General features: G+C 26.8%; 1 protein-coding gene across 1 annotated transcript; it reads right to left on the reverse strand.

Moving 5' to 3' along the window:
* Positions 1-13,521, reverse strand: LOC132932168 (probable sodium/potassium/calcium exchanger CG1090). Its single transcript, XM_060998409.1, has 10 exons — positions 13,110-13,521; positions 8,056-8,346; positions 6,240-6,459; positions 5,581-5,869; positions 5,367-5,490; positions 5,081-5,290; positions 4,315-4,522; positions 4,050-4,151; positions 2,214-2,345; positions 1-1,919 (listed from the first exon to the last, which is right to left on the reverse strand). Exons 1-10 carry the CDS (start codon positions 13,440-13,442, stop codon positions 1,726-1,728), a joined length of 2,103 nt encoding a protein of 700 aa, XP_060854392.1. The 5' UTR covers positions 13,443-13,521; the 3' UTR covers positions 1-1,725.

Genomic DNA, 13,521 nt, shown 5'->3' on the forward strand with positions numbered 1-13,521 from the left:
TATTTTACAATATTAACATTTAATAATTAATTTAAGATAATTTGAAACACACATAAAAGTAGTAACACATATACTCGTGGGATTCCTATACTGCAATATAAATATTAATTAAGTAATTAAAAATTAGTTCGACTAATAATTGCTTGGTATATATATTTGTGCTTTCTATTAGTTTTAATAGTTTTAATAAACAAAATAAATATAGTATCGTCTAATAACCATAACAAATAATGTTTTAATGTGATAGATATTGTTTAGGTATACTAAATATTTTTGTATAGATAGGTATAACTGATATAAGTCGTATAACTATAACTTAAATAATAGAAGTTCATAACATATTTTAAAACTAGTATAATATTATAGTATTAAACAAAAAGTAAGTAACAATTTATGGTTACAAATATAGTAATTACTGCTTATACACAAAAATAATAATTTTGAAAATTTAAAATAATATACTAATAATAGATAACAAGGATATTAGAATATAGGAATATTATAAAAGCATAACGGTACGAAGAATATTAATTAAGCAGAATATAATAAGGTAAATGGTAATTGGTAATAATAAATATGATGGATTTTATAGTTTATAAATTGTTTATAAGTTATTATAGCAGGTATTTGATACGGTATACATATTAATTATTATATAGGTAAGTACAATTTGACGTAAATAAGCTAAACGTTTAATAACATTGTCTTAAAATTAACTATCAATACAAATTTAATAATATACGACTTATGAAACTAATTATTGTCTCGATTATTATAGTATTAAATAAATAATTTAACATTATTTAATGATAATGAAGTTAAATAAATTGCATCAACACTTAAGTTTACAGTAGGCATTCATATTTTTTTCTAAATATAGTATTATTGCAATTAATCTAAATACCTAATATTCAGATCTTTTAATAAAAAACAAAAAAATAAAGAAAGGAAAACCATAAAATGTATTAAGGTAGTATCTGAATAATTAGCTAAAAAAAAAAAAAAAAATGTTTTTAAATAACAAAATAATAATAAAATAATAACATTAAAAATGTTCAACAGTTTTTAACTTTTATATACCTATTGGTATATTATTTATAATTGGAAATATAATAACAATAATTATTATTATTTTCAACTAACATAACATATGTTAATAACTTGCGAATAGTTATTTTAATTATGCCATAATTTCGATTGAAACAATTTTGAAAAATGTACAAAAAAAATTTTAAATTGGAAATCCAAGTGTTCCATAATATTATATTATTATCCCATCGAATGTAATAAAACAGTACCTATTTAGTTTATAACTTATCTAAATTGTGCGATTAGTAATACCATAACTTTTGTTTAATGTATGATCCAAATTGGTAAAATAAAACTGAAACTATAAATCAGCATGTTATTGTAAGAAAACATCATGGCATATAAGTTTTATGACATTTCCAATTAAAAATAATTATTCCAGATAATATCAGCATTAATCCCAGAAAACGCGTTTACGCAATTTAAGTATAATAGTTTAATGTATTATACCTAATATTATATATTTTCTTTATAATATATTACTTATACAAAAAAATCACAGGATGCTGAACTGTCAGGCACGACAGGAGAATAAAATTATTTTGAACGAAAAATACAAAACAAACATATTTAAAATCAAAATAAATTAATAAATTATACGTAACCTATTGTTTAAATATTTTGTATAAAATAACATTAATAGTCGGTCAAACAACTCGGTGGATTCATAGTACCATTCATTTCGTATAAGCTAGCTATTGCGATGAAAATTAAATACCACAACATAAGGACAGCTCCAAATTTTCTATCTAACTTCCATCCATTCATGTGCGTTGCCACCAACAAAAATACTACGGTCGATAGAAGTGTTAATGTGCAATAAGTTAAACCTATAACAATAATAACAAAATTATGGTATACACATATGAAATATGAAGGTCTGCAAAAAGATACAATTTTTTTTCATTGAAACATTAATTATTAATTGGAGCAGGCTGAAACTATAATATTAGTGTTTTTTTTATTAGTCTTATAAAATTAACTTCATATAAATAATAATACAAAATAGATAAATGATATAAAACGAATACACATGATAAACGTTAAAATGTATTGCTTAATATTCTTGTAACTTTATTTAAAATTTAATTTAATGTCAATAATGTTAATTAAATTTGACTTACCTTTACTGTACACTTTTACAGTGCTCCCTGGGTTAAATACAGCAGTTTGCAAAAACCACGGAAGTCCTAGGCATACTAATATGTCAAATACGTTACTTCCGATTGCGTTAGATACAGCCATGTCGCCATAACCTAAAATTAAATTTGGCAATATGATTATGAAGCATGATTTACAAAGCATATTGTATAAAATATACATCAAAATCTGTACTTGAATTATTAAACATTTATATGCTATAAGTGGCTATAAAAATAAGTATTTTATTCATATATTTAGATCAATTATCTGAATAAAAATAAATATACTTTCAGTAGTTGGATTTTAATATTTTGTAAACTAATTTTAATTTGTAAGTCTCTTATATACCTAGACTTCTTCGGTAATTATATAACATTAATATTATATATATATAAATATAATATTTTATTTTGAAAATAATTAAATTTACTATTCTTAAATACATATAATATATATATATTATGTATCAGTGATACGTATATTTTACAAGTAAAAATTAATATACAATTAAAAGCTGTATTTACAATAAATATTAGAACATTATATAATGTTTGTTTTTCTATTTTGAAACTATTTATAGCAATTAATATTTTGACGTGTTAATAATATGTGCGTTTACAAGTTTTGATTATATTTAAAATTTGGTATCTGGTGAATTAGTCGCGAATACAATTAATCGCCAGGATAATTGATCGTCGAACGAACATTTTTAGTTTTTAGTTATTTTATTACCTTAAATATATTTTTGAGTTTTATGTTTATTATTTTAGAATATTAAAATATTCTTACATTAATGTCTATTGTCTATTCTATTTCTATTCTTATTTATTTATTTTAAAAAAACGGACAGTTAATCCAATTTACATTATTATAATATTCATATTAAAATATTTATTTGCCATTTACAAATTTAAAATTAAATCAAATTAAAATTACACTTTATATTATTGTTAATAGTTAATAATTACACATAAAATAGGATAATAAATAATGTCAGTTCATTACAATTAAAAAATATAATTTTAATTCAAAGTTGAAGTTGAAAATTATGGGCTATTCCTTTTAAAAAGTTTAGTTTATTCCTCGTATGATAGTCATCACGTATTTTTATAATTCTTTCTATGTGGTCTCTGTACGTCCGTTTAACACCCATAGTACTTCTCGCGATTAATTGTTCTACCTGTAGCCGTATATAAGACTCTCCTCCTTCTTAAATAAATCTATAAATTTTCATATAGTTGGATGACATGCGTTCAGACTAGATACAATGCTATTATGCCACCCTTCAACAGAATTGTTGGTCCGGGGGATATTTTCGAAAATATATTTAAAATAATTCCACAGTGAAATTGGACATAATGCTGGTTAAGTTATTGTTACACCAGTTCAATTATCTCGTGAGTATATTATATAATGATTAATGGTATATATTTAATGATATTTGTAATAATATCTGTTGACTGCATTGTAAATTGGATTAACTGTCCGTTATTTAAAAATAAATAAATAAGAGTATTCTAAAATAATATACATAAAACTCGAAAATTCGTGTATTAATTATGTAATTAGCATAATGAAATAACTAAAAAGCCAAAAATGTTCGTTCGACGTTCAATTATCCTGGCGTTCAATTGTTCGCGACCAACTCACCGCGATTCCTAAAATTCATATCCCGGGTGATTTAATTATTATTACACGCTATAATAAAACTAAAATCATTTACTATGATGTGATTAATTAAAACACTATCTCATTAAAAAGTTTAGTATTTAAAAGAATAAATGTTATAATATATCTTAGTAACATTTTAACTGTACCTTCTTTAACTACTGAAAGACTTGATAGAGCGTCTGGTACACTAACTCCAGCTGCAACAAAAGTTAGACCCATGACTGTGTCTGGTATACCAAGTGTATTACCTGTAAGTTAAATTTAATTTAATATAAAAACGTATACAATATTCAATACAAATAACATATTATTTATAAACTTTTTAATAAAATAATTTATAGTACTTTTTTTTCTCAAGACACGTCAATCATTAATCATTATAGCCATCTAAGTATTTGCAATAGAACTTACCAATAACTGTAATCATCCAGACCATTATATAAGAATACACCGAAATCCATAGCATAGATATGACGAATGTTAATCCGTACCAGTTTTTGAAATTTTCTTTCCGACAGTCTGGCATTGTATAATAACAACTAAAATAAATTGGATACATAACGGCCCATTGAATAACATGTAAAATGTTTCCATTTTCCGGCTTAAGCAAAGGATTTACCTAAGTTATAGTAAAAAACAATAAAAAGTGTTATACAATTTTATTATTTATTAGGTTTATTAATATTCAATTTATTCAGTCTTTATAATTCATGTATTTACGTGTACATGTGTACCATTTAAAATGTACCTATTATGTCTTGTAATATTTTATTGAATGATTTTGTATCCTACGTTACTAAATTTAATAATAATCATTGATATACTTTAAGGATTAAGGAATCAATAAATTTTGTAAAATAAAATAAACATAATTTAAATGAATAATACATATAATTTAATACCTAACCCATGTTATATTTAATACATTATTTAGCTAAGTTAGGTTAGGTTAACAAAACCGTGATGTGTATGTCTATATTGGTCAATGACCAAAATTATCAAATAAATAGGTATTCCACATTCACTAAAGTAAATGACCAATTTTTTTAATTTTTCAATGTTTACCAATTTAGGATGACAACATTTATTAGGTGATAAGGTGACTGTCAGTATTCACCAACTGCGGTCATACACTATTATAATAAATAAATATAGTTAAACAAATGATTACACATACCTCATCAGCTTCATGATACACTTTAGGTATATAATAGTCTGGATTTTGTTGTATTTGTTGATTTTTTTGCTGTTGGTTTTGTTCTTGTTGGTCTATTCCTGTTGATCCAGTGGTGTCATAACCCGTTGGACTTTTAGTACCGGTCAATTGAATTTGTTCTTGACCTTCTTTGATATCTGATGTCTGTTGATCCGCAAATAATTCATTTATCTGTTATATAAAATGATAATTATATAGTCGCAATTCAGTATCGTGTACATATAATATTCAATAAGTATTCAATAACTTGTCCGTGATTCCTTGGTGGAAATGGTAAGTTCCAAGTATTGGCCCATGCCTCCAAATACAAGTTGTAGTACAGCGCTACACAATATATGACATACGCCAGAAGTAACATAGAACTTTCAATCCTATAGTGTTAAATAAATTTAAATTTTAAGTATTATGAATAGTTTGTTCTAAGCAAATATAAGTTTAGGTAGTCTTATAATTATTAATACCATGAAATAGTTTCGTTATAAATAGCCAACAGCATGATGAGTATGCTTATGGTGTAGAAAAACGAATCCCTGCAAAGTGGCCACCAGTTGAGGTAAGTCACAGTTGTGGATGCTAAACCACAAATAGCTATGACAAACATGATATTGAAAACGGCAGATCCGATGACTCCACTCACGCCTATATCGTCTTTGGCTAGAAATACACCAATGACAACGGTGGCTAATTCAGGCGCAGAGCTACCAGCCGCCATAAATGTTGCACCCGCGACATCAGGACTTACTTTAAGTTCTAAAAAAAAAATTGAAATTTGAAAATCATAAGCCTATCAATTTAAAATATATATATTAAATTGACTTTTATTAACTGAATATTTAAAAAAATATATAATACATTATAATAATACAAACAAAATGTTTAAACTTTTAAAATGTTCCTTTTTTCAGTCTTATTAAAAATAAATTCATAAATATTATGCAGCAAGAAGTTAATGAAAACTAGTTTTGGTGCATAAATTCATTATACACGTATTATACAACAAAGCTTCTAAATACTAGACACTCTAAGTCGTTGACATTTTGACTACTATTAAAAAGTGTCAGATTCTGGAAGTTTTACTGTTTAGATAGAAGATAGAACACACTGATATAATTATATTTACCTTCACAAATTCTATCCAATGACTTTACAAAATAGTGATCACATACGATTGCTAATCCCAAGAAACTATAGATACATATAATTATGTGTATTAATATTCCTCCTCGTCGTCGCACTGAGGGTCTCATAAAGGGTCTAGGGAACTGTTTTATTGCTGGCGGTGTGCATTTCTCAGCCAATTCGTCGCTTATAGTTGATGATGTGTTTGCTGTACTTTGATCCTAAAATATAACATTTTAATTTTATATAAGAAATTTAATAGTTATAAAAAATAAAATTCTAATTTTACAATGTATTCTGTTTAAACATTAATAAGGGTCTTTTAAACTTTTATTGATAAAAATGTAGGTGGACGTTGTATAAAAAGCTAGTTAATTGTTAGAATATTGTGCATATTTTTAATTTTTTCAAAAGAAAATGTCGAATTATTATTAAAATTATTATTATTAGAGAATTATTTTTGAATTAATAATCAGTTAAAAGAATCTTAATACTCAAACTATATAGACATATTCTGTTAATTGTTATAAGCAGGGGTGTTCCCATAGGGTATACTACATATACGCCGTATACTCTCAAGATTTTTTTTCAATATTATGGGTAACTGCGTATGCCCATAAATCCATAATATATGCGTATTTGATGATATAGTATACTCTCAAAAAAATTCATGGGAACACCACTGGTTATAAGTAAATATGTATTTAACGTGTAATCGTGATATAATTTTTAAGAAATTGTTTAAACTTATGTGCATGTAAATTAAAAGTAAGGTTTTTGGTTTTATAGGTATTATATATGTATCAATCGTAATCAATAAATAAGGTTGTAACAAAAATAAAAAATAAATTAAAAACAGAGAAAGGTCGTAGATTAAAAAATCACAAATAATCCAAATATATTTAGGTAGTATAAAATTGTTATGTGCTCATGTTTAGTTCTATGTACAATTAAGAAATTTCATATTTCATTAAAATAAAGAAATTATAAGAAGAAAAATTGTTATTTAAACATTAATTTGCTAAAATTAAATTACCCCGATGTATTAATATGAAAATTATTCTTCATATTTATATATACATATGTTATTTATTTTTTATAAGACCATAATAGTATATTGCATGATGTGTATGTTAATTGTATAATGTATATTGTATATCTATATCAATAGTAAAAAATAAAAATATTAATTAAAGTAGGTTGAATATTTTGATTATATAATATTGTTATTTACACTTAAATACAAAATAGTATATTTACCAAATTGTGTTATACAATGTATTTTCAATTAATTGTTAGTTTCTCAATACTTTAATATTATTGTATTTAACTTATTTTTTTCTTTAAAGGATATTATGCATTTTAGTTGGAAACAATTTTTAGTAGTATCCAAGCGTGTAAACATTGATATTGGTATTTCGCTGTAATTAAAAAATAATTAAAGCGACAAACAACCAATTGATATTATTATTAGTATTTGAGTATTTCTAATTTATTTATCTACAGAACCATTTTTAAATAATTTGTAGTATGTAGTTGTAATGTTTGTCATTAATAATAAATTATTGCAATATAATATAAAATAGAATGACGTAATTGAAAAAATATATATTTATATTGATGTCTAGCAATTCAATTTGCCACTACATAGTTATTATAGCCTAAAATTATGCTATACTTTATTAAGAATTATTTACACGTATTCGATTTATCTTTTAATTTAACCATACAAATTAAATGTCTAAGAGGTTATAAATGATGCGTTTTTAACTTTTAAGTAACAACTATTTAATATTATCGTAATAAAAGATAAATACCGAAATGCTCTCTATAGTTTGATTTTCATTTTGAAGTGACGATTGTGTTGGAAGAATAGCTTGACCGTCTCCAGACGCATAAATATCATCCGTGGTCTCCGGGGCTGCGGATAAAAGTTGGTTGACATTGGACGACAATGGAATAATTGTTGTGCTTGTCCCATTGCTTTGAGTGCAATCTATGATTGCGGTAAGCCCGGCGTAAAGCAATAGAAAGCCACCCCATATCAATATTGAACATGATCTACTTGGCCTCTTCTGTCCAACCATATGACAGACACGCAATTCGTTCTAGAACAAAATATGTATAAAATATTATGAAAAAAGATATTCTTAAAAATAATATTATAATTATGATATATATCTATATAAACATAGGTTACAATAAAATAATTAAAACAAACACAAGTAAAAATTAAAACATATATTTCAGTAGTTGTATACTTATAAGTATATATATATATACATTATACAGTATTATATAGTATACAATATATTGTATGCACACCTCTATTGATTATCATAGGTCCATTAATTGTGAACATAAATAAAAAAATCGTGAAAAATGATATAACTTATGCCACACCCATTCTTAACAAAATCAATTTGGTTAATATTCAAAATAAAGATAATCATTTTAGTGTAGTAGCACCATTAAAGATTTTTAATATCTGTGCCAAAACTTCAGCACGTCAATTTGTTTTCCATCAAAAGGCCAATTTTCATTCATAATAATAAATACATATTTGTATATATATTATGTATTTTATTAAGCGTTGCATGCCTCTGGGGTCGAAGGGTTGGATTTTTAAATATTTTAATGAATTAAAATTATTAATAATTTTAACAACCTAACTTTTTCCCTTTTATTAGATATATAAATACGTATATATTAAGTACTGCATTAACCAATACAATTTATTTTGTATTTTATAATCATAAAATGGCATTAATTAACGTATGCATTAATATTTTTTTTTATATATTAAAAATAATAATAATAATAATAAATACTATAGTTATATAATCTTATACATTGAATATTAATATTATTAAACAATTAATACATTAATACCATTAAAGAAGAAGATTACATCGATTTAGAATGTATCATATCCCATATATAGGTATAGTATGATTTTCTAATGTATTATTTATACTTCCTACTTAATATTTTAGCGCAAGTTCATTTAATGCTTATCGTTCAAGTTTATTTTGTTAGTGACGTTAATGTTATATTTCTTTATTCTTTATAGGTCATGAGAACCTAAGATAAGATTTTATTCTTTTAAGTGATGAAAAATAAAACTTTCATTGTACTCAGTAGTCAGTACTCTGGAAGGGTGTTAATAATTTGAAGTATACTTAAATCTTGAGTGTTTTTTAAATGTGTCTGGAAGTTGCTTGAGTGTACCTATAGGTTAGGTTAGTATAAGTTAGTATACATATCACTAATTTAATCCAAGCCCAGGTGTAAAATAATTTTAATTTAAGTATAATGATTTTACATAAGTAAATTCAAATGAAATTTTTAACATATTCATTTAAAAATATTTGCAGTGATTAAGAAAATTATCAAGTATATAAACATCCCGTATTAAAATAGTTAGGATTTTTAAAATCATTAATTAAATATCTGGAAAAATGTTTTCAGCCAGTTTTTGTGGAGGCAACTATAATAATAATATTACGCGTTTGATTTTTGTACATTATATTGTAAAGCTTATGCTTATATAATTTTATTATAATAACAAAATATGTTTCTGGAATGTTAGAAATAGCGTTTTTCATGTATATTCCTATACCTTCATGTATATTGAATATGTTACTGTCAATGTCGGAAATTCCACAATGTAGATATAAGGTAGGTGATGTCAATAATACTGTTAGACACCAGTTATTATGGGTAAACGATATGTATTTTTTAAATTAACTAGTAAGTTTATTCTATGTCATTTATCAGTATTGTCTAAGGTGATTAACGATTTATTACTCATGAAACTTATATTGCATTTTGGCTAAAATATAACTTTTAGGAGGGATTGGGGCTAATAATATGTAAAAAAAAAAAGGTTTTTGTGTGGAGAATAACCACATACAAATACAGAATGTTTATTAATTATTATTTTCATTATTGAAAATTACTGATTGTCGACATTGATGGTAACAATTAATTTTAGTATTGCTTAATTTTTTTCTTAATTTTTGAATTACGAGATAATTTTAATAAAATATGTGGCTTATATTTTAGAAATATTCAAATTTGAACTTCTTGGATCTGAAAACTTAATACAGATCATTCATATGTTATTTTAGTTTTAATGATAATTGAACAAAATAAGGACTTGATATAGATATATTTTGTGTTATAATATATTAATAATTAATTATTTACAATTTTACATAAAATAGAGAATGAATCGGTTCCGATAACACACCACTGAATATTGATATAGGACGATAATGAAAACGTTTTGTAATGTGTTGTCGTTCTACATTATATTTATCACTTTAAAGTATTATCTTAATAAATTGTAAATGTAATTTTACAATTTTTGATATTATTTATCGCATTAATTTGTATATAGATTAAACTAATTTGCATGACACCGTGTGTTAGAATACATTAGTAATAACACTCGGTAACGTGATAATAATATTATGTTTAAAAACAGAAAACTGTACAGATTTAATTATATAATATATTATATGATTTATGCTCAAGCAATTATAATACATTTATGACTTATACTACAATATATATTAAGTTGAAATAAAAAAACTTTAAAAACTTAATTAAACTTATAGACTGGTTCACCTTCACAAATTTATTTCATATTCTTTTGACAGACAATCCAAAATACGCCACTGATTCTATTTAAAAATTAAAAATGATGTATACATAATTATTATAACTAATAATTAAATTTTTGAAATGCTTTAATGTTTAGTATAATTTAAATATTTTTATCCATTATTGTATTGTAACTATATAATATAAATTTAATTTTGATATGCATGTAGATAGAATAATTATCGTAATTTTATGGCTTGGTTGTTTGTGTGATTTCAAATATTTTAGGAATAAAATCTCGGATTCTCGTGATGGGTAGGTTAACCATAAACAGAATAATGCCGTCAATGGCATGTTTGGAATTTTACAAGTAAGAAGAATGTCCGTTTTCAGAGAAGACATAAAAGAAAATATGATAGGGAGAGGAAAATAATCCTAATAGTATTTCGCATATCCACGACGTTTATTAATACAAGAGGAATGCAACGGGTTTGTGAAATTCCGATTCGTTTTTGAGGAAATAAACAAATTAAATATTATTCTAATCCTAGTCATGATAGTGATAAATTTAATTGATAGCATATACATTATACAGCTTAATAGAAAGTTTTTGTTTATTTAATTCTACAAAATGTGTTTGAATTCGTTGTTCGTGACAATAAAAGCAATATTTAAAAAAATGAGATAACAATATAATCACAATATAATAGTAATACATATTGGATTTAAATCGCTTAATTTATTTTTTAGAAAAATAATAAAAAATAAAGAGTGACAAAATATAATTGTGTGTCAACTAAGAACAAACATTTTCGTTGGTTGAGACCATTAAGTTGGCCACATCGGGCTACTCTATATTATATAAGTAAAATTGGCGACTTTATTACAACGGCCGAGTCCTATACGCCCCCCGAAACTTTTTATCGATTCCAACTGTTCCTACTCCACCGTCGCTCCACTCTTGTTGCCCGCAGTTGGTGCGACTATATAGTATATACATTATTATCATACTATATAGTATATGTATACATACACCGCTGACCCATCTTTAGCGTTTAACAATGTCAACATCATGCAGTATAACCATTGTAGTTTACTAGTATATCGACAACTAAATATTATAATAAAAATAGTTTAATGTATAGCGTATATTTGTGTGTGTGTGTAATATTTTTGGAAAAAAATATTTTTTTTATATAACAACATAAAAAAAAAATGACTATCGCGCGCGATGTATTTTAGTGTCGGTCGATTACCCCCATATAATATCATAATATACATTATTCATGTGCGCATATCATGACGTGTTTATTTATTATTATAATTTTGTAACCTAACGTCCCGCATTGTTTTTTCTCAAGCGATTATACGCGTTGTGTCATATGATAACATAATATGTTTATCTTTTTTTTTCGGTTGATGCAACTTCAAAGTCTGTACACATTATCGAGTTTCACCGGAAAACCCGTCCATCATGGGGGTAAAGACGAATCGACGTATATTCAAACGATTTCAAACACTCACCCGCCCACATCATATACAAGCTCTCGTAAATCGACCGATATAGTTAATTTCGTGACGGGCAAATCGATGACAGATCGGATACCTATAATATGAGCACACGACCGCAGTTCGGGCGACGTTTTTGCTTGCGGAAACCGTTACGGGCATTATAATGTCATACCGATCGTGTATAATCTCTTTTGTGTTGTTAATGAGACAGCAAGTGCCACGCCGCAGCTGTGTGCGCGCTACTCGTCGAGAGACGGATAAAGTACGGCGGCGGTTCCGTCTCCCTCTCGACCTTCCATACACCGCGACCGCAGCCAATCCGCGCGAATAACAATAATAGTAATAATAATAATAATAATAATTGTGTGTGCATGTGTGGGGAGGAGAGGAAAAGGCACCTGTCAGCAAAATTCGCAAACAGCTCGAAAACCCAATTACACGTCGTTATAAAGACGTCGACAGCGCTGCGCCTGACGTTTATCGGGGGTAAAGCTGCAAGCTCGACGACGTCCACGGCGCGCGCGTGTCTCGGACGTGTCATTTGATCGAGTACGAAATGCTTAAATACCCAACGACGACGACGATAATAATAATATTATATCGGCGAACGCGCGGAAAAGTCGTTTTATTTTTTCCCCGTTGTTCCAATATTATAATATAACCGGAAAAAACCGACGACGATCGTCGTAAATACAATATTATCGTGATTATAAATGTCCCGTTTTTTTTGTTTTTTGTTCCTTTTTACCTTTTGACTTTTGTCCGAGCGGTTCGCGTGCGACGGCAACGACGTGGTCGTCGTTGACGCGTGCAGTTTGTCGGTTGCTGCTGCTGCTTCTGCTGCAGTGGCGGTTGTGCGTGTTTCCCGTACGACGCGTTTGGCGTATAATGAGCACCGGTCGACGTGCGGAAACGGAAAGGCGATATACGATTTTGACGGGGTTTTTTGCACTATATATACGCTGATATATCGTAATGAAAAATAAAGAATTGACAGTGTGTATGTGGTAGCAGTAGGGTGCACCGAAAACAGCGCTTGACGTGCACTTTCGACGCGGAGGGGTGAGTGACTATTATACATACACTGCGGGCAATATAGCACGGCGTTACGCGCGAGTGTGCGTGCGCTCGTTTTGTCCACGACTGTCTGTGTGCGTGTA

This window comes from Rhopalosiphum padi, chromosome 1 (genome assembly GCF_020882245.1).
Source record: "Rhopalosiphum padi isolate XX-2018 chromosome 1, ASM2088224v1, whole genome shotgun sequence".
Taxonomy (NCBI): domain Eukaryota; kingdom Metazoa; phylum Arthropoda; class Insecta; order Hemiptera; family Aphididae; genus Rhopalosiphum; species Rhopalosiphum padi.